Below are 26,721 nucleotides of genomic sequence, written 5' to 3' on the forward strand. Positions count from 1 at the left end.
CTCCCCGGAAGGGAGGTGTGGAGAGTGACCTGTGCTCGCACACAGGCTTCTTGGGGGCGGCAGCAGCAGCCCTAGCGTCTCATGCCCGTCTCTGGGGTCTGCACTGTTAGCCGCGGCTCGCGCCCGTTTCTGGAGCTCCTTTAAGCAGTGTTCTGAATCCCCTCTCCTCGTGCACCAGGAAACAAAGAGGGAAGAAAGAGTCTCTTGCCTCTTCGGCAGGTCCAGACTTTTCCCCGGACTCCCTCGCGGCTAGCTATAGTGCACTAACCCCCTGCAGGCTGTGTTCACACCGCCAACCCCAGCCCTCTCCCTGCATCCGACTGAAGCCCGAGCCTCAGCTCCCAGCCCCGCCTGCCCCGGCGGATGAGCAGACAAGCCTCTGGGGCTGGTGAGTGCCGGTCGGCACCGATCCTCTGTGCGGGAATCTCTCCGCTTTGCTGTTTGCACCCCTGTGGCCGCGCTCTCGTTCGTGGCCCCGAAGCTTCCCCCTCCGCCACCCACAGTCTCTGCCCGCGAAGGGGCTTCCTACTGTGTGGAAACCTTTCCTCCTTCACAGCTCCCTCCCACTGGTGCAGGTCCCGTCCCTATCCTTTTGTCTCTGTTTATTCTTTGTTTTTTTGCCCTACCCAGGTACGTGGGGAGTTTCTTGCCTTTTGGGAGGTCTGAGGTCTTCTGCCAGCGTTCAGTAGGTGTTCTGTAGGAGTTGTTCCACGTGTAGATGTATTTCTGGTGTATTTGTGGGGAGGAAGGTGATCTCCGCGTCTTACTCTTCCGCCATCTTGAAGCTCCTCCATCGCACCATGGATTTCTCATCTAGTAGCGGCAGGATATTTTTTAAATGTCAAAAGAAAAGAACCATTAGCCCGGAATTATATATCCATTGAAAATATCCTTCAGAAATGAAGGTAAATGAAGATATTCTCAAATGCAGGAAACCTAAAAAAGCTTATCAAGAGACCTGCTCTGAAAGAATTGCTAAAGGATTTCTTTTTTAACAGAAAGGCAGTGATACCAGATGGAAACTTGGGTTATGAAATAGGAAGAGTAACAGAAATGGTAAATATTTGCCTAAATATAATATTAATAGATAGTCTGACATTTGGGGAAAAAAGTAATCTGATCTGATTCAGCGTATGTAGATCTGATTCATCACCTGTAGATGTGATTCAGCGCGTGTAGATCTGATTTGGCACGTGTAGATCTGATTCAGCGTATGTAACATAACTGCAATATAAAGACGGGGAGGGTAAAGGGAATTATTAGGAGTAAAGTTTCCACATTCCACTTGAAATGGCAAAATATTCTAAGTAGGCCCTGAAAAGATGTTTTTCTATTATAATCCTTAATTACTAAAAACTATGCAAAGATATATAGTAAATAAAAACACAGTAGATATTTATCTTTTTAATTGAGGTATAGTTGATTTACAATGTTGTGTTAATTACTGCTGTACAGCAAAGTGACTCATTTATACATATATATATATACATTCCTTTTTTTAATATTCTTTTCCATTATGGTGTATCATAGGATATTGTATATAGGTGCCTGTGCTACACAGTAGGACCTTGTTGTTTATCCATCATATATATAAAAGCTTACTTCTGCCAACTCCAACCATCTCTCCCCCAACACCTTCCCCCTTGGCAACCACCACTCTGTTCTCTGTGTCTAGGAGTTTGTTTCTGTTTCGTAGATGGGTTCATTTGTGTCATATTTTAGATTTCCCATATAAGTGGTATCATATGGTATTTGTCTTTGTCTGACTTACTTCACTTAATATGATAATCTCTAATTGTATCCGTGTTGCTGCAAATGGCATTATTTCATTCTTTTTTATGGCTGAGTAGTATTCCATTGTGTATATGTACCACATCTTCTTTAACCATTCACCTGTCAGTGGACATTTAGGTTGTTGCCATGTCTTGGCTATTGTGAATAGTGCTGCTGTGAACATAGGGGTGCATGTATCATTTTGAATTATAGTTTTGTCTGGATATATGCCCACGAGTGGGATTGCTGGATCATATGGTAATTCTATTTTTAGTTTTCTGAGGAACCCCCATATTGTTTTCCACAGTGGCTGCACCAACTTATATTCCCACCAACAGTGTAGGAGGGTTCCCTTTACTCCACACCTTCTCCAGTATTTGTTATTTGTAGACTTTTTGATGATGGCCATTCTGACTGGTATGAGGTGGTCCCTTGTAGCTTTGATTTGCATTTCTCTAATAATTAGTGATGTTGAGCATCTTTTCACGTGCCTATTGGCCACCTGTATTTCTTCTTTGGAGAAATGTCTATTTAGGTCTTCTGCCTATTTTTTGATTGGGTTGTTTGTTTTTTTTGTTGTTGAGTTGTATGAGCTGTTTGTATACTTTGGAAATTAAGCCCTTGTCAGTTGCATCATTTGCAAATATTTTCTCCCATTCTGTAGGTTGTCTTTGCATCTTCTTTATGGTTTCCTTTGCTGTGCAAAAACTTGTAAGTTTGATTAGGTTCCATTTGTTTTTGTTTTTATTTCTATTGCCTTGGGAGACTGACCTAAGAAATCATTAGCATGATTTATGTCAGAGAATGTTTTGCCTATGATCTCTTCTAGGAGTTTTATGGTGTCATGTTTTATGTTTAAGTCATTAAGCCATTTGAGTTTATTTTTGTGTATGGTGTGAGGGTTTGTTCTAACTTCATTGATTTACAAGCGGCGGTCCAACTTTCCCAGCACTCCTTGCTGAAGAGAATGTTTTTTCCCTTTGTATATTCTTGCCTCCTTTGTCAAAGATTGACTGTAGCTGCATGGGTTAGATAAATTAAAAGGGAATAAACCCAAAAGAAGGCAGGAAAGGAGAAACAGGAACAACAAAAAAACAAATGAACAAACAAAAAGTGAAAAAACAGGAAACAGATGGTATACCTAAATCCAAACATATAAATAATTACATTAAATGCAATGGCCTAAACATGCCAACTAAAAGACAGATCTTCAGAATGGATTTTTTAAAATGACATGACATTCACTTTATATATGATGATATAGATAGGTTAAAAGTCAAACTGTGGAAAATGATATACCACATAAATTAATTAAAAGAAAGCCAGAGTGGCTATAAAATACTATAAAATAAAGTGTACTTCATAGCAAAGAAGATTGCCAGGAATAAAGAGTGATATTACACAATGATAGTCAGTATACTAAGAACACATAACAATTCTATATGTGTATACACCTAACAACAGGGCTTCGAAATACATAAAGCACAACCTAAAGAACTGTGACAAGAATTTAATATGCCTTTCTCAGTAATAGAACTAGTAGATAGAAATTCAGTAAGGATATAGAAGAATTAAAAAATACTATATACCAAAAAGATATGCTTGACATTTGTAGAAAACTCCACCCAACAGTAGCAGAATACACATTATTTTCAAGTACACGTTGAACGTTCAATAAGGTAAATCAAATCCTTCTTCACAAAACAAATGTAAAAAAGTCTAATGAACTGAAATTAAATTAGAAACAGAAATATAGTGTGGGGGGGGAAAAGATAGCACTTTTTTGACAATACATTTCGAAGTAATCCAAGGGTCAAAGAGGAAGTCTCAAGGAATATTAGAAAGTATTTTGAACTGAACAAGAGTAAAATTATAACATAGCAAAATCTGTGGGTTGCCTCTAAAGCAGCGCTTAGAGAGGGAAAGCTATAGCATTAAATGTTCATAATAGAAAAGAGAAAAGGTCTTAAATCAAGAACTTAAGCTTCCCTGAACTTAAGCTTTCTTAAGCTGTAAGAAACTAGAAACGAAAGAGCAGAGTAAGCTCAAAACAAGAAGAATGGAAATTATAGATATAAGAGCAGAAATCAATAAGAGTGAAAACAAAAATAATAGGGAAAAATCAGTGAAACCAAAAGGTGATTTTTAAAAAATCAGTAAAATTGGTAAGCCTATTGCAAGAATGACAAAAAAAGAAGACATAAATTACCAATAGCAGGAATTTTATAGAGGAGATGTCACTGCACCACCCTTAAGACATTAAAAGGACCATAAGGGAATTCTTTGAACAACGGAACCTTTATAAGTTCAACAACTTAGATGGGAGGAACCAATTACTCAAAAACTATAAACTACCAAAACTCATAGAAGAAGAAATAGAAAGCCTAGAATCCTGTAACTAATAAGGAAATTGAATTTGTAGTTTAAAATCTTGTGAAAAAGAAATCTCCATACCCACATGGTTCCACTGATGAATTCTGTCAATCATTAAAAGAAGAATTATCACCAATTTTACACAGTCTCCTCCAGGGGAGGAAATACTTCCCAACTTATTTTGTGAGATCAGCATTACCCAGAAAAAGACAGTACAAGAAAAGAAAACTATGGACCAATATTCTTCATGAACATAGATGCAGAAATCCTCAACCAAGCATTAGCAAATCATGTCCATCTGTCTATCTGTATCTGTCTATCTGCCTATCGAATACATCATGACCAAGCAGAGTTTTATCCAGGGAAAATAAGGCTATACAATATTTGAAAACCAATCAGTGTATCAGTGTAACCCACCAGGTTTGAAAGCTATGGAAGAAAAACCAAACCACGATTATATTAATTGATGCAGAAAAGGAATTTGACAAAATTCAACTTCTATTCATGATATAAACTCTCAGCAAACCAGGAGTAGGAGGGAATTTCCTCCTATTTATGCATTTACATAAAAGGCATAAGGGCATTTACATAAAACCTATGGCTAATATACTTAATGGCAAAAGACTGAATGTTTTCCCCCTAGAATGGTAAACAAGGTGAAATTATCTGCTCTCAGGACTTTTATTCAATATCACGCTGCTAGTTCTAACCAGAGTAATGAGACAGTAAAAGAAATCAAAGGCATATTGACTGGAAAGAGAAGAAACAACACATTCCTTATTCACAGACGACATAATTGTGTATATAGAACATCCGGAGAGACTTACCAAAAAAAAAAAGCTCCTATAACTAATAAGTGAATTTAGCAAGGTCACAGAATACAAAGTTAAAACACACAAATCAATCATCTTTCTATAGGTTAGCTATGAAAACTATTAGAAACTGATATTAAAAACATAATTTATAATCAGTCGCCAAAAATGAAATACTTAGGTATAAATCTAATAAAACGTGTGAAATATGTATGTAAAAACTGCAAAATGCTCATAACAGAAATCAATGAAGACCTCAGTAAATGGAAAGACAATGTATTTATGTATTGGAAGACTCAACAGAGTAAAGATATCAGTTTTCCCCGAATTGGTCCATTGATTTAAAAGAATTCCAATCAAAATCCCAGCAGAACTCTTTGTAGATAAAAACAAGTTCCTTGTAAAATGTAATGGAAAGGCATAGGCACCAGAAAGGCCAAATTCAAGAAGAATGAAACACTGCCATTTGCAGCGACATGGATGGACCTAGAGATGATCATACTAAGTGAAGTAAGTCAGACAGAGGAAGACAATATAATATCAATTATATGTGGAAACTGGGAAAAAAATGATACAAATGAACTTATTTACAAAATAGAAACAGACTCACAGACTTAGAAAACAAATTTATGGTCACCAAAGGGGAAAGGTGGAGGGGAGGGATAAATTAGGAGATTGGGATTAACATATACACACTTCTATATATAAAATAGATAATCAACATGGACCTATTATATAGCATAGGGAACCCTACTCATTACTCTGCAATATCCTATATGGGAAAAGAATCTTAAAGAGAATAGATACATGTATGTGTGTAACTGAATCCCTTTGCTGTACACCTGAAACTAACACAACATTGGAAATCAACCATACTCCAGTATAAAATAACTTTTTAAATTTAATTTAAAGGTATAAGCACTAGAATGGTCAAAATAATTTTGAAAAAGAATAAAGTTGGAGGAATCACATTATTAATTTTAAGACTTATATAAAACTACAGTAATTGCACAGTATGGTACTGGTGGAGGGAAAGCTCCACATATCCCTGGAACAAACAGAGAATAGATAATCCAGAAACTGAATCACATAAAGTTGACCAATTGATTTTTTACAAAGGTGCAAAGGTAATTCAGTGTAGAAATGTCATTTCAGAAAAGTGGAGTTGGAACAACTGGACAGCCAGCCATATGCAAACAAACTTTCACCTAAACCTTACATGTTATAAAAATAACTCAAAATGGATCATAAGTCTGAAGGTAAAATGTGTAAAACTCCTAGAAGAAAACACAGGAGAAAATCTTCGTGGCCTGAGGTTAGGCCAAGGGTTCTTAGATCTGACACCAAAGCACAATCCATAAAAAGCAAAAAATGGTTAACTTGGGCTTCATCAAAATTTAAAACTTTTACTCCGTGAAAGACACTTATTAAGAGAATGAAAAGGCAAGCTGGAAAAATATTGACAAATCACATGTCTGACAAACGATTGTATCAGCATATATAACGAACTCTCAAACCTCAACAGTAAGGAAACAAACAGCCCCATTTTAAAATGCCGAAGGGCATGAACGGATGCTTCACCAAAGAGGATATACAGATGGCATAAAAGCACATGAAAAGATGTTCAACATCATTAGCGATTAGAAAAATGCAAATGAAAGCCCAATGAGATAGCACTGCACATCTCTTAGATGAGCTAAAATAAAAAGTACTGACAATACTAACTCCCCTTGAGGATGTGGAACATCTGGATCACTTCTACATCGCTAGCAAGAGAGAAAATGGTACCGCCACCCTGGAAAACAGTCTGGCGGTTTCTTAGAAAGTTAAACATACACTTTCCACGTGATCCAGCCATCCTACTCCCAGGTTCCTTCAGAGAACTGACCACTTATGTTCACACAAAAACCTGTACACAAATGTTTACAGCATCTCTACTTATGAACGAAAATGGGAAACAACCCAGATCTCCTTCAGCAGCTGAATGGATAAGCCAGCTGTGTTACATCCATGCAGTAGAAAACTACTCAGCCATGAGAAGGGGAAGGTGTTGGTAGGTGCAGCAACTTGGACGAACCTCAAAGGCATCGCGCTGGGTAGAAGCCAGCTCATAAGTTTACATGCTGTCTGATTCTGTTTATGTGACATTCTCAAGAAGAGAACACAATGATGGAGAACAGAACTGGGGCTTCCAGGGGTTACAGATGTGGAGAGAATGAGGGAGTTGTAGAAGGAGGTGGGAGAGTGCAGTGCTCCATAGCATGGGCACCTGAGTTGGCCTTCTCCACCACTTCCTAGTCCTGTGACGTCAGGAGTTATACAGCCTCTCAGTGCCTCAGCTTCACCTGTGAAATGGGAATGATAACAGTACCTACCTGCAAGGGTCATTGTGAGGATTAAAGGAATGAATACATGTAGGGCAGTTAAAATAGTGCTATTACATAGTTAAGTGCCCAGCAAGTGTTATCTATGTCACCAGTGTCCCGTGGGAGACATCGGAAAAGATAACCTGGAGCTCTTTGAGCCCTGCATTCAAAGTCAAAGGCTGAGGCTTGTATCAATGTATGCTTAAAACACACACACACACCTTCCCTTCCTCCTGGACCTCCTCTCTCTTTTTTTCTCTCTCTTAAACTCAATAAAAAGAAGACAAACAACCCAGTTGAAAAATGGGCAGAAGATTTGAACAGAAACTTCCCAAAAGAAGATATACGAAAGAGGGTTAAGCATGTGAAAAGATGCTGACCTCACTCATCATGAGAAAAATGCCAATTAAAACCACAATGAGATAACGCTACAGTGGCTAAAGTGAAGAAAGACTGACAATGCCAAGTGTTTGCAAGGATGTGGAGCAACAGGAACTCTCATACGTTGCAGGTGGAAAAGCAGAAACAGGACAGCCATTTTGTATAACTGTACGGTCCTACGCTACAATGTTAAACATACTCTTATGATATGACCCAGCAGTTTCATACCTTTGTACTTACCCCTGTGTCTGCACAAAGACAAGGAAATGAATACTCAGAGCAGTGTTATTATTTTTTTTAATTTTTATACAAATTTTAAAGGTTACTTTCCATTTACAATTATTCCACAACATTGGCTTTATTCCCTGTGTTGTATAATAAGAGCAGCATTATTCTTAATACCCCCGAAGTAGAAACAGCCCAATTGAATACTAGTCAGCAGTCAAAAGGAATGAAGTATTAATATATGCAACAGCATGGATGAATCGCCGAAACGTTATGCTAAATAAAAGTCAGATTCTGTGCTGGGCTTCCCTGGTGGCGCAGTGGTTGGGGGGTCCGCCTGCCGATGCGGGAGACACGGGTTCGTGCCCCGGTCCGGGAAGATCCCACATGCCGCGGAGCGGCTGGGCCCGTGAGCCGTGGCCGCTGAGCCTGTGCGTCCGGAGCCTGTGCTCCGCAACGGGAGAGACCACAACAGTGAGAGGCCCGTGTACCGCAAAAAAAAAAAAAAAAAAGATTCTGTGCTGTCTGATTCCATTTATATGAAATCCTCGAAAAGACAAAACTACAGTGACAGCAGACCAGTGGTTTCCCGGGGCTGTGGTCCAGGGGAGATCAACAGCAAAGATGCAGGAGAAAACCTTTTAGGATGGAGGAGCTACTTCACAGCTCAATTTTGGTGGTGGTTCCACAGTTACCAAGATTCATCAAACTGCGCCCATAAAACGGATGAGTTTCACTGAACATAAATAATGCCTTAAAGGAAAAAACAAACCCAAAGGCTGATTGTTTAAGTGTCTTTCAACCTGTTTTCCCAGTGCCTTAGGGCATGGTGGTCTCGGGGCCTGCCGAGCCAGACCTCCTTATCAGAAATAAGGTCATTTAAGGCTTTTTTTTTTTTCCTTCTTGGCTCAGAGCTGTGGATTCAGCTGACACTGACCAATTTCCAGTGGGCACCGTCATGTGTCCCGGGCGGAGGCTGACAGAAACAAGCTTGTGTTCCTGTCACTAATGATATGAGCCTTCATCATTGTCTCTGCCAGGCTGTGTTCATTGTCATTATACCCACTGAAGAAGAGAACAGAGTCATAATGAGCTGGGTGTTATCTGCTCACCAATAATTTATAATGGGCAAACTAGGACAGGAACAGAGCTTTTTTTGACTAAGGAGGTTGCATGTCACTCTTCAAATCTAGGCCAAAAAATTATTTATAATGCATAGACAGTCACTCAGAAAGTTAAAAGGTTCCTTTCTTCTCTCCCATGTGTTTGAACAGTATGCTTTTTACCTTGGACTGGCACAAAGGCACCTTGGCATCTTACTGCTACACCTGCAGTCAGACTGTGGGAGAGATTGGGAGAGAGTGTACTTGAAGATAGTGACTAGCCTAGGAGGGAGGTCTTTGTAGAAATGCCTTGAGGATTTCGGGTCCTCCCGGAAATCCAAGGAGAGAGAGGAAGGAGGGAAAGGTCAGGAAAAGGAAGAGACCCTTAGGTAAGGGTAGCTACCACACGCCTTAGGTGAGCTGTGAAGAATTACCTCAGCTGTTATCAGGAACCCCTCCAAACTGAGACGAAATCAGCAAAAGATGACTTGTATACGGGTGGGTTGAAACCAAGACAGGTCGTGTGCGGTTAGGCAGTGACAAGCGGAATGGTTGCGGCCATCACAGCATCAAGGGAAAGGGTGTTTGGGGGGTGTGCCTCTGTTTCTAAGGGCTGTTTGGGGAAGCTGAATCTATGGTGATACTGACACCTGTGGATATTGGTACCTACCCTAGGGGAGGTGAATCCCTCTGAGGGGAAGCTGCTGAGTTGTCACAAGCCGCCAGCGTCCTGTCCTGACCACGCATTGGCCAGTGGCCTCCTGGTGGGTGATTTGCTGCTCCAGGCACCTTGACCCTGGGCCCCAGGGGGCCTGGACCAGCAAGTTCAATGGACCCTGCAGCTGTGGCCCTTGCTGTGTCTCGGTGAGCTGACTTTCTGGAACGAATCCATCTGGGGTGAATTTGGGAGGGGTGGGTCAGCTTTCCCGGCCCTGGATCAGCTTTGAGTAAGCTGGCTGTTGGCCTGTGGTGTGTCTAAGGATCAAGGCCTCTGGGGTGCCACAGCTTCTCAGGCTTCTTCAGGCTATGGGGGGCGGGTTGGTCCCTTGTCTAGGAGAGCAGCCCCTGCAGCCGTGATTTCCTATCCGAGTTCCTGGGATCCTGGGCTGCCTCAGTGCCTCAGTGGCTCAGAGCAGATCCCTTCCCCTCAAACTGAGCAGCTCCACTTTGATCTCTTCTGTAGGCATGCAGTGTAGTGTGTCATTTTAAAAAAAAAAAAAAAAACTCTATTTTTAGAGCAGTTTTAAGTTCCCAGCAAAACTGAGTGGAAGGTACAGAGATTTTCCATATGCTCTCTGTCGCTATATATGCACAGCCTTCCCGATTACAAACACGCCACCAACACGCCTGGTCCATTTGCTGCAACTTATGAAGCTACATTGACACATCATTGTCCCACAAAGACCGTAGTCTACTTTAGGGTTCACTCTTGGGGTTGTACATTCTCTGGGTTTGGCCAAATATATGACACACATCTGCCATTATAGTATCATGTAGAACAGTTTCACAGCCCTAAAAATCCCCTGTGTCCACCTGTTCATTCCCCCACCACCTCAGGCCCTGGCAGCCGCTGATCTTTTTACTGTCGCCATGGCTTTGTCTTTTCCAGAACATCATAGAGTTGGAGTCCTCGAGTGTGCAGTCGTTGCAGATTAGCTCGTTCACTTAGTAACATGCACTGATGTTTCCACCATGTCATTTTTAAAAGGGCTCAGCAACATTTAGCAGCTTGTCACATGCAGTCCCTGTCGCGTTGCCTCTGAACCATGCATGGCTTGTAGGTGGTTTTGTGTGGGGTGTGCCTGGACCCCCCAACAGGGTGATGAGCTCTGGGGCAGTGGGCAGGACGTGTGCCCTGGGTGGCACTGGCTCTCTACTGGACACTCAGGATGCCTGGTTATCCCTCGTGACTTGGCATCAGGGGCTAGGCGCTCTGGGTTGGAGGGGACCTGGTTTGGGCCTGAGGACAGACTGTCAGAGCAAGCCCCTCGGGGCTGTTTATCTTGATAATCAGCATGTCATTTGTTCTCTGGAGTCAGAGCATCTGGCCACAGAGCCGATCTGTAAGATTTTGCATCTGAGTCGTGACTCACCGATCCTGTCTCTCTCTGTGGCCAGGAGCCTAGCGTAACATTTTTTCTGTCCCTGTTACTCAGCTCGGAAATATGGTGCACGTTTCTTTCCTTGAAAAGTTTTGATGCGATGATCTCAGCAGAACACACTCTGACCGACAGTGCCTCCGTCCCGTAAGGAAGGCTTCCAGAAGTGGAATGTTCCAGTAACCTGTGTATTTTGCGTTGACAGAGCTTCTCGAAACAAGTCTGAGAAGAAGCGTCGGGACCAGTTCAATGTTCTCATCAAAGAGCTCAGCTCCATGCTGCCTGGCAACACGCGGAAGATGGACAAGACCACCGTGCTGGAGAAGGTCATCGGATTCCTGCAGAAACACAACGGTAATGGTTACGCTTCTCTCCGTTTTTGCTCTGTTCCTGCCATTTCCATTTGGCGATGACTCCATCAAGTTGGTCTTCCTGCTTGGTTCTCTCTCCCCAGCAAACCCGATCTCCTCCGTCATAGGTTTCCTCTTTCCAAGGCACTCCACCCTCTAGAAAAACCCTGTCTCCAGCAGGTTTGGGACAGGACACTCACCTCCCAAATTGCTTTCTCAGCCAGAGGAGGGAATCCAGAGCAGACTCGCAGGTCGCACCCAACCCAAGCAGGGCGGCACTAACAATGGAAGCATCTTGATTAAAAATGTCTGGAGCAAGCCTTTTCGTACAGCCCTGCCACGCCCAGGTATTCATTTTCCAGTGGATCAGACGGCACTGGTGTCTCCATCCATTGCCGCCACCGCCCCTAAACTCTTTGGCCTTCTACCAAAGAGTTTAGGTAGAAGGAAAAGATTAATACCATGGAAAAAAGTAATCAAAAGTAATTAATGGACTTAATATCAAATCCATTTTTAAATTGAGATGTAACTCACATAGCATGAAATTCACTACTTTAAAATCTATAGTTCTCTGGCTTTTAGTATACTAAAAGGTTGTGCAACCAGAGACACTATCTAATTTTATCATCCCCCAGAGAAACCCTGTACCCCACTAGCAGTCACTTCCCATTTCCACCCTCCCTCCAAGTCTTGGCAACCACTGATCTATTGAATACTTTCTGTCTCTATAGGTTTGCCTGTTCTGGGCATCGCATACAAATGGAATCATACAATACGTGGTCTTTCGTTTCTGGCTTCTTTCACTTAGCATCCTTATTTTAGCGAGTGTCTGTGTCTCATCTCTTTTTATGGCCAAATAATATTCTGTTGTGAGGATATGCCACTTCACTTACCTGTTTACCAGTTGACAGGTATTTGGGCTATTTTCACTTTTTTGGCTGTTAAATGATGCTGCTGTGAACATTCCTATACAAGTTTTTGAGTGGATATATATTTTCAGTTCTCTTGGGTGTACCTAGGAGTGGAATTGCTTGGTCGAATGGTAACTTGGTGTTTAAATTTTTGAGAAACTGCCAGGCTGTCTGCCATAGCAGTGGTACCATTTTTACATTCCCAGCAGCAATGGATGAAGATTCCAGTTTCTCCACATCCTCACCAACACTTGTTATTGTCTGATTGTGTGTGTGTGTGTTTATTATAGCCTTCCTGGTTGATAAGAAGTGATATTTCATTGTGGTTTTGATTTCCATTTCCCTAATATCTAATGATGTTGAGCTTTTCATGGGCTTACTGGCACATGGCAAATTTGTATGTCTTCTTTAGAGACTGTCTATTCAAATCCTTTGCCCATTTTTAATTGGATTATTTATGTTTTTGCTGTTGAGTTGTAAGATTTCTGGATACTAGACCCTTATCAGATATATAATTTGCAAATACATTCCTCATTCTGGGGGTTGTCTTTTCACTTTCTTAATGATGTCCTTTGACATGGGAAAGTTTTAAGTTTGATGATATCCAATTTATCTTCTTGGTGGTGGTGGTGGTTTCTTGTGCTTTAGGTATCATATCTAAGAAACTATTGTCGATGAAGGTCATGAAGGTTTAAATCTATATTTTCCTGTAATAGTTTTATAATTTTAAGCTATAATTTAAGCAGTTAGATATAAGCCATAGGTTAAACATTTAGATATTTGATCCACGTTGACTTAATTTTTTGTATATGAAGTAAAGTAGGGAGTCAAAATTCATCCTTTTACATGTGACTATCTAGTTATTCCAGCACTCCACTCTTTTTATTTAACTTTTCAATACTTTATAAAGGTATAACACTCATACAGAAAATACAGATCATAACTGTACAGTTGAATTAGTTATGACAGAGTGAATACAGCCAGGAAGCCAACACCCAGGTCAAGAAATAGAAGCTTCCCCAATAGTTGCCCCTTCCTATTTACCTCTGCTTTCCCCAAAGGTATTCTCTGGCTGACTTCTAATACCAGAGATTGGTTTCGTCTGTTGGGCCCTTACTCAGATGAAATCATGCATTATGAACGTGATGTTTGTGTGACTAATCTGTGTTCTTCCAGTGCAATGGCTAATTCATTTTCATTGGTACCTAGTATTCCGTTATGTGAACTTATTACTTGAATCCATCCTTGGACTTATGTCTTTCTCAAATCATCCTGCCTCCATTTTACTCTCCTTCCAACCCTTTTACCTCTTAGCACGGCCCACCCTGCACTACTGCTCCCCTGTGGATGGTACAAAAAAACTGAAGAGTGAGGGGAGGGTTCAGGAGCTACTAACAAGCAAGAACAGAATTCTTTTTTTTTTTTTTCCTTAGCCATGACACCAAACATATTAAAGTCAGAAATGTCACATTACTGAGGAGATAATTGCAGATCTGTGCTTACCGTGATGCTTCTCCTTCACTGAACATTTTCCTAGACAAGATGATTTCATGGAAGAGGGCACAGCTGGGACACTAGAAAGTTTCATTATACTTGTTATTCTTTTATTATTTCTGTAATGATTGTGTATGCCTATTACAAATGTGACAGTAATGATATATCTCCTTTTTTACCCCAAAGCTGCCCAGGGGAGAGTAAAGAATATGTTAATTGCTTTTGTTAAAAGTCGGGGAAGAACAGTCAAGCCGGGAACAAGAATAAAGGATTGCAGCGATAGTTGATTGCCCCCAATAATTTAAGCAGAATGGTTATATTTCCTAAATGATGATTTAGCTAAATGAAAGGGCAGGTTGGTTTGATTACCAAGATATTGTGTGCAAATTACTCAAACTAGGTCAGTGCCACCGAGAAATAGGACAGCTGAGATCAAGTTCATCAGTGTGGCATTTATGTTGGGCTCTGTCCACTGTGAAATTACAGAATTGTCAAATCTGGGACCTGGAAAGGATCCGTCAGCAGAAATGCAGCCTCCTACCACCAGGAGTGCCTGTGTCCATCTCACCTTTTTCTTAAGACTAAGGCCTACTCCACACAGCCCCCTGAAATGCAACCAGGATCAACCCCAGATCTCCCTCATCCTTATTCCACATTCAAAAGAAAATAGAAAATCCAAGACAGATTTCGTTGAGAAACATAATGGTTGGACCAAAATTTAGATTAAAGCAAAAAACAAACAGTAACTTAACTTATAATCCAAATGGACATGAACTCCGCAAGCATCTGCAATGGGGTGGAGGACAGCATGGTTAGCATTAATTCGGGGCTCACCTCGAGCCAGGCAGGCATTGGTCTAAGGGCTCCATAGAGCGACTCACTGGAGTGCATCTCATCTGAGCCTTACAGTGACCCTTTGGGTTGGTACCTTTTCACAGATGAGGCAGCCAAGGCACAGAGATGTTCAGCCACTATTATCAGACAGCCAGGAAGGTACAGAATCTAAACCAGGCATTCTGTCTCCAGAGCCCAAGTTTTTAACATTACACCGTACTGCTTCTCCACAAGACGTGATTTATGGGACTCTTATAGATAGAGACATCATAGCTACACTATAGCTGTTTATTAGTGTGGCCATTTAGACTACTGGCTCTCACTCTTGGTGGTCCCTTAGAATCACCTGAGGAGCTTTTAAAAATACATGTAACTGGGTCACACCTCACAGGCCAACACCTCAGAATTTCTAGGGGTGGAACCCAGGTTGTGAGCTGGAGCCGGCTCAAACCAGCTTGCAAAAGGTGATTGTTAAATTTTCAAGAGTTTTCCAAGCCAGTTGACATCAAGTCAGGGTCTGAGAATTTACACCTTAAAAACAGGCAAACACTACTCTTGTGGGTGTGGAGATCCTTTTACCAGCTCACCCCTGGGTCAGGCCTAAGCATCAGTATTTTTAAAGCTGCCCACGTGGTTCCAGCATGCAGCCAGGGTTAAGAACTGTGGATTTAGATGTACTTTCTGCCTTCACGCTGAAGGTGGACCACGTGATACGTCAGGCATGATGATGAGGTGCAGGTAGTCGTTATAATTATTTAGCTCTTTCCTCAATAATCTGGCAAGCATCCCTATTTTCTCAGCCTGGGAGATACGCCTTGATCCTGGAGTGCATACGTTTTCTCTTTGGAGTAATCCAACTCAAAATGAGAATCTGACCGTGTTTCTCTGTAGGGAACTGTTGTGTCATCAGGATCTGTTACAGGAGAGAAACCCCTAAACTATGTAGATAACAAGGCATATTGGGCAGCCTTATCCACACCCGTGGAAACGTTACTTCTACGAGACCAGGCTGACCTGTGCGCTTTCCTCTGCCTGTGCGAGTCTCAGCTGATTCGGTGTCACTTTCTCCCAACATCAAATTCTAGTCTTCATCCTTGCCCCTTCCGTACGTCTGCCTTAGTGAGCGGGGGTGGAGTGGAGATGGCGGCAGAACAAGGAGAAATGTCCCTGTTGGACAGGGTGACAGTTACCCCATCCAGCCTATTTTCTGCCCCATTTTCCAGACTCCTCCTTGACCGTATATAACCTAAAGTCGTACCTGCTTGTTCATGCGTAGCATGAGCTGTTGGGAGGTGAACGTTCTAGGGCACAAGTACAACTTAAACTCTGGTAGACTTTGGGGGTTCCGCTTCTGATTGCAATGTTCCCCTGCAAAATTGCTCCCCGATGGTTGTGCTTCCCTTGCTGTTTAGAAACCACTCTGACGATATCGCTTTGCTAATCCTGCCCTGTCACCTATAGCTTGTAATATTGTTCCCGTAAAATGCCAGTAGAGATGTGATTATAACACTGAATTCGATTTCCCAGTTTAACTTGCTCGGAGACATTTTATCTGTATATTTTTTAACGTGCTGTGGATGGAGCCTTAACTTGCAAGGGCTGTAATCAGATTATTGAAAATCAAAGTGAATGAAATGGCAGCTTTCAGGATTATGCTGTTGCTATGGAAAGTATCTAGTCGTTCTGAATGATCTAAAAGAAACGTAAGTTGGATGGTCCTTGTCTATATCAGATTTGGGCTGCCAGAAAGACTGTTCTCCTAGACAAACGATTAACCTACAGTTTCATCCTGATGGTCAGAGGAATTTTATAGAAGAGCGTATGTGTTGGGAAAAGGGGGAGGGTATTTATGGGTTCGTTGATAAGCATAGCCGCAAGTCCATCTCTTTTCTAAGTGGTAAAAGGGTCGCAGTCATTGATCTGAGGAACTGGGAGTTTCACCCTCTCCTCTTTGGCTCAGTGGGGACCCCAGAACGATAACTGGCCCAGATGTGTGTGTAGCGCCTGGCCTCTGCTTCCCAGGATGCCTTTCGCTGGGCACAGCCTGTGGCCACAGTGGCATCAGCTGAGAGGGGTCCCCACACTGGTCCCCGCTGGTGGCCCTTCAGTGCTGTTGGCTGACGACCTGTCCACCACGGTTGCCTTTCCTGGGTTTCTTCCTGTGTCCAGTGACCAAGGCTGTTAGTGGCTCTTTTGTGCTCCTTTCAAATCATGAAAGACAAAACTTCAGTTGTATGCAAGAGCAGCAAATATTCTTTCAGAAATCAAGAAGGGAGATCTCCTCCCCGCAGGGAATGCGGGGTGACTGAGCTCGGGGAGGTTTACAGAGTCACACGTGTAACTCACCCTTCACAGCGTCTTCTTTCAGCAGTGACCACTTTCATTCACTCACATCCATTCACTCAGATGTCAGGATGAACTCACCAAACTCCCTGCGGAGAAACTACCAACAACACAGCGTCAAAGGAGAAGGCCTTTCAATGTCCCTCCTCGTTTAAGTTTATAGATTATCTGCCTGGACAATTTGCATTTTCTAGGAGGTTGTTGAACAGAATATGATTCTCTCCGAGGTAAAGAGATAAATCATAGCTACGTGGGTTTTTCTCAGCACCAAGAAAATAACCCCTAAAGAAACCTCTTACTGCATGAAGTGGAGCAAAACATTGGTTAAAGATGGAGGATAAACTGAAGGAAAAACAAACATATTCAGTATAGCATTTGAGCTCCCTGTAATAATCTTATAAGAGATATTTTATTAATAAAGCACCCTCTTTCAGAAAGGCAGAAGCCAGACATGGAAACAACCTAAGTGTTCAACGACACTTGAATGGGTAAAGAAGATATGGTACATATATACAGTGGAATATTACTCAGCCATAAAAAAGAGCGAAATAATGTCATTTGCAGCAACATGGATGGACTTGGAGGGCATTATGCTAAGCGAAATAAGTCAGACAGAGAAAGACAAATACTGTGTGCTATCACTTATATGTAGAATCTAAAAAATACAACAAACTAGCGAATGTAACAAAAAAGAAGCAGATTCACAGCTATAGAGAACAAACTAGTGGTTACCAGTGGCGGTGGGAGGGGGTAGACAATACAGGGCTGGGGGATTGAGAGGCACAAACTATTGGGTGTGAGATAGGCTCCAGGACGTATTGTACAACACAGGGCATAGAGCCAATATTTTATAATAACTGTAAATGGAAAGTAACCTTTAAAAATTATATAAAAATTAAAAAACAAAAAAGAGGTTTGAAGATTAGTCAGTAAACCAAAAAAAAGTGAAATGCCCTGAAATCTTACAGTTTTTATAGGAAAGAAACTTGATTGGTGTTTTCCCGAACTTGACAAAAATCCTAAGAATTTACATGAAGTTACCGAGTTGTGAAGCAGAAGGAAATTATTCTAAGTCATGAATAGTAAAAACCAATTTCCATCAACTACGATAAAGAAAAGACAAAAGGGCAGGAGAGCTAGAGTGTTTAAGGAGTCCTGTGTAGACCAATGTCTATTAAATTCACAAATATGAAACACGTCTTCCAAACAACGTAGTTACTTGAAACGGGCAAAGTACAGATTAACCCAAAAAAGTTTTGGGAAGAGTAAATTCTGGCCTTAAAAGCAACTAAGTAACATGTTTTCGTATAGCACATTATACTTCAGGAACTGGAAATGCTGAAAAATACATTACAATCTGTACAGACACAGTAGGTTAGATGCTACGCACCTAAGATGTTTCTGGAATTTTGAAAATACCAGCTCACTAAAGCGTTTTGTTTCACCTTGACCATGAAGAAGCAGCTTAAGGATGTGACCCTCCATCCCTGTCCTCGTTCCTGTTGCCTTGAGAGGTGGCAACCACATAACTCCAGCCGCTGATGGGCTTTGTCATGTAGAAATTCAAGGGCATGGTACCACCTGCTAATTGTAGGCACTACACCCAGTGCAGAGGGTGGGGTTCTCTCCTCACAGAAGCCTCATTAAAGGGGTGTGAAAACGTCAAGAGGTGTTTTTAAGCCCATTGTATCCAAAGCACCCAGTCCTCAGAAATCAGAGTAACCTATGTCCTTATATCAGCTTCTTTCATTAAACTACACATTTACACAAAATCACATAGAAATAATGTGTGCTTCATCTGTTAATTCCAATTTCTAGGTGCCTTCCCATCTAAAAGCTTGTTTATGCTTTTTTTTTTTTTTTAGAAGTCTCAGCGCAAACGGAAATCTGTGACATTCAGCAGGACTGGAAGCCTTCATTCCTCAGTAATGAAGAATTCACCCAGCTGATGTTGGAGGTGAAATGCACTTTCCAATTAGCTTAACGGGTTGCAAATTAAAATGTAGCTGCTTGCTCCAGATAAGACCCTGTGCCCAAAGTAAACAACCGTTCTTGACCCTGCAAAGAGGGCTGGGAACAGATAGACTCTGGAAAAATCTGCCTGCCCTCGCTTATGTTTTGGCTACCGAATTGGGCAGTAGAAGCGAGAATCCCCAAACTCAATGCAAGTGTGTACCGTTGCCATGGTGACTGCCAGCCCACTCACATCTCCCAACCAGAGGATACCTAGTTGGGGAGCCAGGCAGGAACAGATTTGGAGGTAGGGAGAGTGAGGGGATCACGTCTCTGCCCTGTGTTTATGTAGAATATAATGCAGCAATTATATATTTTTCCCTTAGTAGGACACATTTTGAAAGCCAAAGTCTTCTTTTAAAATAATGCTTTTAACTTGATCTCCCATTCCATCAACGTGACGGGTGGATATCAGCCATACGTGACTATGTCTCCCCACCCAGCACGTGGTCTCTCTGTGCCAAGAAGGATGCTCACATTTCTTCCTCCGGACAGTTAAGGGCCCACGCCCATCTGCTGGGCTGGATTTGAGGGAATCTGACCAATCTGAGTGCCTGGCCTTCTTCAACATCGTGTTTCTCTATGGGTGAAACTTCTCAGTACAGATGAGGATAAGTCACTGCAAAAACATCTAGATGGTGCTGACTTCTGAACTGGGGATGAGACTGGGAGTGTTCGGATACAACGGTGGACAGAGAGAAAGCCCCAGACATGGCATGTCTGGGCCCTTGAATTAGAAGAAGAAACCTGGGATGGATGGGTTCAGCCAGAGGAAGTTAGACACTGGCTGTGTCTGTGGTTCCTGGCAGGGTTTTAGAGAATGGCTCTTTGGGAATCTGTCTGTCTAGATCTCATCTTATGTGCCTATATAAGACTGATGTAAACGTTAATTTACATAGATTAACTGTGCAGAAAACAGAAAGTTACTGGAGTAAGAAAATGCCAGAATGAAGATGTCCAAATATTATGAAATATAAAAGCATTAATGTACATTTGCATGAAATGAAAGATACTTAAATCTGCGTGTGAACTATATTTAAAGAAAATACAGAACTTTCTCCAGAAGCAAATGCATTTTAAGTACGTTAAATTTAGAGGAGCTTGTGAAATACCATGTTGAATTAATGCATCATTATGCTACTTCACAGAAATCATTTTATCTTTTAATTCTTAGGGGAAAGTAATTAAGACACATAACCCTCTAGCATATAACCCTCTTAAAAAGTCTGTAGCACAACTTTCCCCCCGCCGCGAGGAGTTTCAGGGTACCAAAAGTACTTGAGGGAACAGGACTTTTATAAGGTTAACAGTGTATAATAGTTGCTTGCAGTAGTCTCTTATGGTCATTTGTATTTCTGTAGTGTTGGTTGTAACTTCTCCTTTTTCATTTCTAATTTTACTGATTTGGGCCCTCTCCCTTTTTTACTTGCTGAGTCTGGCTAAAGGCTTATCAATTTGGTTTATCTTTTCAAAATACCAGCTTTTAGTTTTCACTTATCTTTTCTATTGTTTTCTTAGTCTCTATTTCATTTATTTCTGCTCTCATCTTTATGATTTCTTTCCTTCCGCTAACTTTGGGTCATGTTTGTTCTTTCTCTAGTTGCTTTAGGTGTAAGGTTAGGTTGTTTATTTGAGATTTTTCTTGTTTCCTGAGGTAAGCTTGCATCGCCGTAAACTTCCCTCTTAGAACTGCTTTTGCCGCATCCCGTAGGTTTTAGGTCATCGTGTTTTCATTTGTCTTTAGGTATTTTTTGATTTCCCCTTTGATTTTTTCAGTGATCCATTGGTTGTTTAGTAGCATATTGTTTAGCCTCCAAAACACGTGTTTGTGTTTTTTGCAGTTTTTTTTTTTTTCCTTGTAGCTGATTTCTAATCTCATAACGTTATGGTCAGAAACGATGCTTGATAGGATTTCAGTTTCCTTGAATTTACCGAGGCTTGCTTTGTGGCCCAGCATGTGATCTGACCTGGAGAATGTTCCATGTGCACTTGAAAAGAATGTGTATTCTCTGCTTTCAGATGGAATACTCTATAAATATCAATTAGGTCCATCTGGTCTAATATGCCATTTAAGGCCTGTGTTTCCTTATTGATTTTCTGTATGGCTGATCCGTTGATGTAAGTGAGGTGTTAAAGTCCCCCGCTATTACTGTGTTACTGTCAATTTCTCCTTTTCTGTGTGTCAACATTTGCCTTATGTATTGAGGTGCTCCTATGTTGGGTGCATATATGTTTACAATCGTTGTATCTTCTTGGATTGATTCCTTGATCATTATGTAGTGTCCTTCTTTGCCTCTCATGACAGACTTTATTTTAAAGACAAAAATTGGGGCTGAACTGAGACTTAGGAGACGGAAATTTCTAGAAAAAAAAGATTTTAGATTTGTATGGGTATGCTCTATGCACTTTCTTCTGCTCCCAGTGTAGACTCCCTAAAGCCAGTCTAAAGGAAATCATGCTAGATGAGTGAATTGGACCCCAAAATTAAGCCTATACAGCAAGTGGACCTTCTGGGTGAATTGCATCTTTGAGGCATATGGGAAACCCACCGACTAGAACTTTTGACTTATCTCTGACTGTTGCGGCTCCTCTTCTACCCTCTTGCCCCTCAGTAGACACAGGCCGGGTGATGGGTGACGGGAGCCTCCTGTACCTTCCCCATGATGGTTCCCACAGGACGATGCTCTCATTTTCCAAGATGCAACTTCTCCATAGTGTGGGTCCCATTCCAGCTGCATATCCCCCTCCTTTGTTCAGAGCCATTTCAGGGAGCATGAGGATCAGATGCCATGTCTTCATAACCAGGAGGTTCCTTTCTAAATGAAGATGAAACCCAGGACAGAACCCATCAGGCCCCAGGGAACTGCACTGCGGGTGCCGTCTGGATATGAATCCCTCCTTCTTCCCTCTTCTCCCAGAAGAGCCCCAAACCAGACTCCATGAGAACTCATACAGTTATGGAATTTGAAAGAACAAAATGACTTGGTCGCAGACCAGCCAAGCTGGTTGAGTGTAAACTGGCCAAGATGGTGGCTATAAGCGTTGGAACAAGTAAACTCAAAAAAGGGAAAGCTCTTACTGACTGGCAACTAGGGAGTGTGTGGAATTTCTGAATTTTGTTCAGAAAAGCTACAGCCATCTCTTAGCCCAGATGTTGTCCCAGAGAAGACAAAAAACATTCTGTCAGAGCCAGGAATGGGCAGAAAGGGGTGGTTTCATTTCCTTCTGGTGTGCGGCAGGTATGAAACTCGGGCCGTTACGGTATCTCTGGCGTCCCTGAAGCTCCTGCCAAAGTTCCCATTGCAATAAGAGGGGCACATCGCTCTTCAGTCACGTTCTATTGAGTCCCTCTCAAACGCTGCGGGTGGGACTTCCACAACCATCGCGAGCATTCTCAAAGCAGTGACTCGGTGTAATTCTTGTGCATTTGACGGAAAACGCCGACGGGCGTTATCTTCCATCTATAAATATCTTCAGCTCTTTAACACCCACTCGCTTTACAACTTCAAGAGGGCATGGGCTCCCTGTGCAAGAAGAGAATTTATGTTGTTGCTGCTTTTCCCTATATTCTAATCTACTTTTTCTAAAATGGTCCAGCTGACGTCATCAACGGTGCCTCCACCTGTTCAAAAAAAATTCACTTCCAGGAGCACTGCTACTATGATTTTTTTTTTAATTTAGAAAAATACTTAAGGGAAAAAGAAATAAAGTTCAGTAGGATGTACCTCTGTGTTCACCATGAGCCATAAATCTGATCCAGGATCTCTCCAGCTCAGCGCTCTCGGCATTTCGGACCTGATAATTCTTTGTTGTAGGGACATCCTGTGTGTTGTAGATGGGAGGTTTCAAAGCATCCTTGGCCTCTACCCACTAGCTGCCAGGAGCACCCACCCCAGAATTGGCAAGCAAAAATGTCTCCAGACATTGCCAGATATCCCCAGGGGGGCAAAGTTGTTCCCAGTTGAAAACCACAGATAAATTCCAAGAGGATGAGGTCCACTTAAGAAACGTGCTTCAATATATTTTTCAGTCTTAAATCCTGCAGTACGTAAGTGTTAAACGGTAAATGACCCACATGTTAATCTTCCTGGTGAAAAGAACTCTTTCCCACTTTGGTGCGTGGTGATGGTGGGTGCCCTTCTCTGCACACTTACTGGACTATTTCCGCTTACTGCTGCCGTGCACTTGGCCACACCCTCCTACCCTGAAGGAATCCGTGCCCTTTGGCTGTGCAGATCTCAGTAACACCCTAGGAGGATATAGCTGAGTGCATACAGAATGTTTCCAGAACTTTCTAAGCACATATTTCAGTTTGGGTTTTTTTTCCCCCAAAGCGGAAAAATTCCCGTATTTGCAGATGCTATTTTAACAATACAGTCAGTGAGGCAACAGTGATAGTTTACAGGGATGGTCTGCGTGAGCGTATTGCGTCCTCAAACATTTGTTTCTGGGGAGGTGGACTTTGTTTTTAATCTCCTCCATCTCATCACTGTGCCCATAGAGCCAGTTGCCAGGATGACCCCATTCTCTGCTGAATAGAGTCTGAATTTTAGAAATCACCTTTCTCGTGTGTCTTATGAGAGCGTCGTGAGCACCTGATAAGGAATCTGAAAACAAAACAGTGAGTCTGTGAGATAACACGGACGGCCTGTATCTCTTCTCTCATGGGCACCCAGAGCAGTGCATCTAGCATGGAGCAGGCACTCAGTAAAAACTTCTAAACAGATGAATTTTCCGGTTATTTTGAAATACAGTTGACCCTCCGTGTCTGTGGGTTCCGCATCCGAGGTTGGTTGAATCTGAGAATGTAGAGCCCAAGGATATGGGGGCAACTCTCAGGGACTTAAGCATTCGTGGATTTTGGTGTCTGCGGGGGTCCTGGGACCAGTCCCCCACGGATACCGAGGGACAGCTGTTCTCATGGATCTGGTTGAGTTACACAGCACTTCCCCATCGGTCCTTACCTTTCACTTTGGTGGATTCACGTGAATGTTCTTTACGAACACTTCCTTCAGGAGGTCTTTGTATGGCAATGGATGTAAGCGGAGGTCTACGCCAACCAGCAGGCACAGTTGTTCTTTTCTCTAACACCTCTGTGAGGTCTGCTATCCTTTAGTGAATGTTTACCAGTGAACTCAGAGTGTTATTGGGGGTAGGACAAGGACTGTAAAATATCACTGACAGCTTTTAATGGGTCACTGTGATAGTTCTGATTCGGCCCAAAGGTACGCTTATCATTAAAACCACTTAGGTACAGGGCCGTTCAGAGGCCGCCGCCATGCTCCCCTCCTTGCAGGAATCGCTGGATGGAGGTGAGGGGGGGAGCGAGAGAGCAGCGAGGAGGGCGGCCCCACCGAGGAGCGGAGACTTAAGCCACTGCCCAGCAGCCACTACTGTGTCTGCAGCTACCGTGGAAGCAGATTGGCACAGCAGCGAGCGGACAGTGATGGTGGAAGCCCAAGTGGCACAGATGCAGAAACTCCCTCCGGTGATGATTTCAGCCTCTCCTTGGCGGATACAAATCTACCCTCTGAAGTGGAGGCAGAGCCGCGCAGTTTCATCGCTAAGCGTCTAAGGGGGCAGTCTTTGAAGGGCTGGGTAGTGTTGCATGAGTGGAGCTGAGAACTCCAGGTTACAGAGTCAGTTGTTACTACCGCCTTTTCCACAAGAAAAACTGCTTCACTAAACAGCAACGACGGACTCCGAACATAACTCTTGAGTATCTGGTCTGCTTTTTAGGAGGGTCTGAAAAAGGACTTGAGCTTTTCAGGCTTGAATTGGACAAGTCTATTCAAGGGCTGAAAAATAGCAGGAACTGTGAGGAAAGGGGTGGGGAGAGCCGCATACAGTCCTACCCGAGCAGCTGTTTTGAGGATGCTGTATGCCCAATCCAAAGGGTGGCTCATCTCTTTCAGAAGAAGCTTACCTTTCTGCTACATGCTGCTCTGAGTTATACTCCTGTTGAGGTTAAAGAATCAGATGAAAAAGCAAAAAGAGACATTCTCAGGCTTCTGAGTGTGGCCAGTCTCCAAGGCCTTATTCACGAAGGCACCGTGACGTCTCTGTGCATGGTCTCCACGGAGAAGCAGCGTAAGTCCGTGATCATCGACGCTAGTAGCTCCCAGCCTCAGTTCCACGGCGCAGGAAGCAACTGGTCTTGTGAGGATGGAATGCAGGCTTTTTTGAATGGTGCTGACGGAGGTAACCCTTTTCTTTTTCGGCAAGTCCTGGAGAACTTTAAACTAAAGGCCAGCCAGACAAGACGCAGATAATTTGAAGAGATTTCTCTGGCAGGCTGAAATGAATCATTATGCTTTGTTTCAGTGTTTCGTGTTCCTAAAGAACTGTGGTAGTGGAGATATCCTTCTGGAGGTCGTTATAGTGGAACACGAAGAAATGCCCAAAGCCGAAAGCGTGGTAGCTATCCTCAAAGGATTTATGAAAGAAACTCCTGCCCAAAGTTTTTGATCACATGTTTTGAGATGATTGTATTGTGAAGTTATGCAAGCCTTGGTGTTTGAAATTGCTGTTGTTATAACTGTCATAGGATTGCTATTTCAGATTATTTGAAACACATTCGAGATTTTTTTCATTTTGTACTTTTAGGATTAAGCCTGATTAGACATTTAAAAAAAAAAAAAACAACTAGTTAGGTAGTTTCCATGGCTAAATTCTGTTTCATGACACCAGTAGGTCCCGTTTTTCACCAAGCCTTTTTGTGCTTTGCAAGCAGTTTGCCTGGGCTAGACAAATTCTGTGTAAGAAACCGCCTTGTGTGCCAGACAGGAAAGTACCGTGATAGTTGTGAAAATATTTGAAGGGTTACGAAATAAAGTTGGCATCCTAACCCGGGGTCCTTGGCTTCGGTGACCCTCTCGTCCATGAAAGCATGACTGAGGAGCCTTCAACCTGTTGTGTTTTCCGCAGGCATTAGACGGCTTCATCATCGCTGTGACGACGGACGGCAGCATCCTCTACGTTTCTGACAGCATCACGCCTCTCCTTGGGCATTTACCGGTGAGTTTCTGTTCTGATGGCCTTTGCCAGTACGTGTGATCCTCTTTCCTGGAGAGCCATTCAGACCTCAGAGCCGGGGCGCTGCAGGTGTGCGGGAGTCTGTGTGTGAGGAGGGTCAAGGAGTGCCCTCCACCAGGCCGAGGCCAAGCCTCGGAGGCTTCCTGAGGGAGGCGGGTGAAGGCCTGTGTCATCCTGGAACAAGCAAGACCTGGAACGGGGGCTGTGGTGCAGGTCCTCACCCTCCGGTGCCCCAGAAACCGCCCAGGAGCCGTGAGCCTACAGCACAGTTAGCAGAGCTCAGAGCCTTTACGGAGGCTGACAGACAGCTGCAAAGAAAGACAAGGTCCCCCTGAGAGCTGGTGGAGGGATGTGCACCAGACGGCTGGGGACAGAAGGGGTTTGGGGGTCGCTGGAGATGTAACTGAGATGCAGTAGGTTGTGACACATGCTGGTGGTGAGGGTTCAGTGCCGGGGATGATGGTGGGAGGGGGGAGTGAGATACTCTGGGAAGATGTTGTTGGACCAGGAAGGACTTGAGAAGCAAGGAGGGTCTGGACAGGAGGGCAGGCTCTGCCGTCCTGTCCCGGGGAGCCAGGTGGGGTGCGGAGAAGGGCGAGTGCCGTGTGT

The 26,721-nt window shown here is 42.9% G+C and overlaps 1 protein-coding gene and 1 pseudogene across 1 annotated transcript in view; both read left to right on the forward strand.

Annotated features, from left to right (window-relative positions):
- Nucleotides 1-26,721, forward strand: part of NPAS2 (neuronal PAS domain protein 2) — a 98,788-nt gene that overhangs the window by 14,658 nt on the left and 57,409 nt on the right. The window contains exons 2-4 of the mRNA XM_024744027.1: nt 11,338-11,486; nt 18,930-19,021; nt 26,005-26,094. Coding sequence (XP_024599795.1) covers nt 11,338-11,486; nt 18,930-19,021; nt 26,005-26,094 — 331 coding nt within the window. The remainder of the gene's footprint in view (nt 1-11,337; nt 11,487-18,929; nt 19,022-26,004; nt 26,095-26,721) is intronic.
- Nucleotides 24,356-25,545, forward strand: LOC112399060 (protein Njmu-R1 pseudogene; annotated as a pseudogene).

The sequence above is a fragment of the Neophocaena asiaeorientalis genome, unplaced genomic scaffold (assembly GCF_003031525.2).
Source record: "Neophocaena asiaeorientalis asiaeorientalis breed wild unplaced genomic scaffold, Neophocaena_asiaeorientalis_V1.1 scaffold114, whole genome shotgun sequence".
In the NCBI taxonomy this organism is placed as follows: domain Eukaryota; kingdom Metazoa; phylum Chordata; class Mammalia; order Artiodactyla; family Phocoenidae; genus Neophocaena; species Neophocaena asiaeorientalis.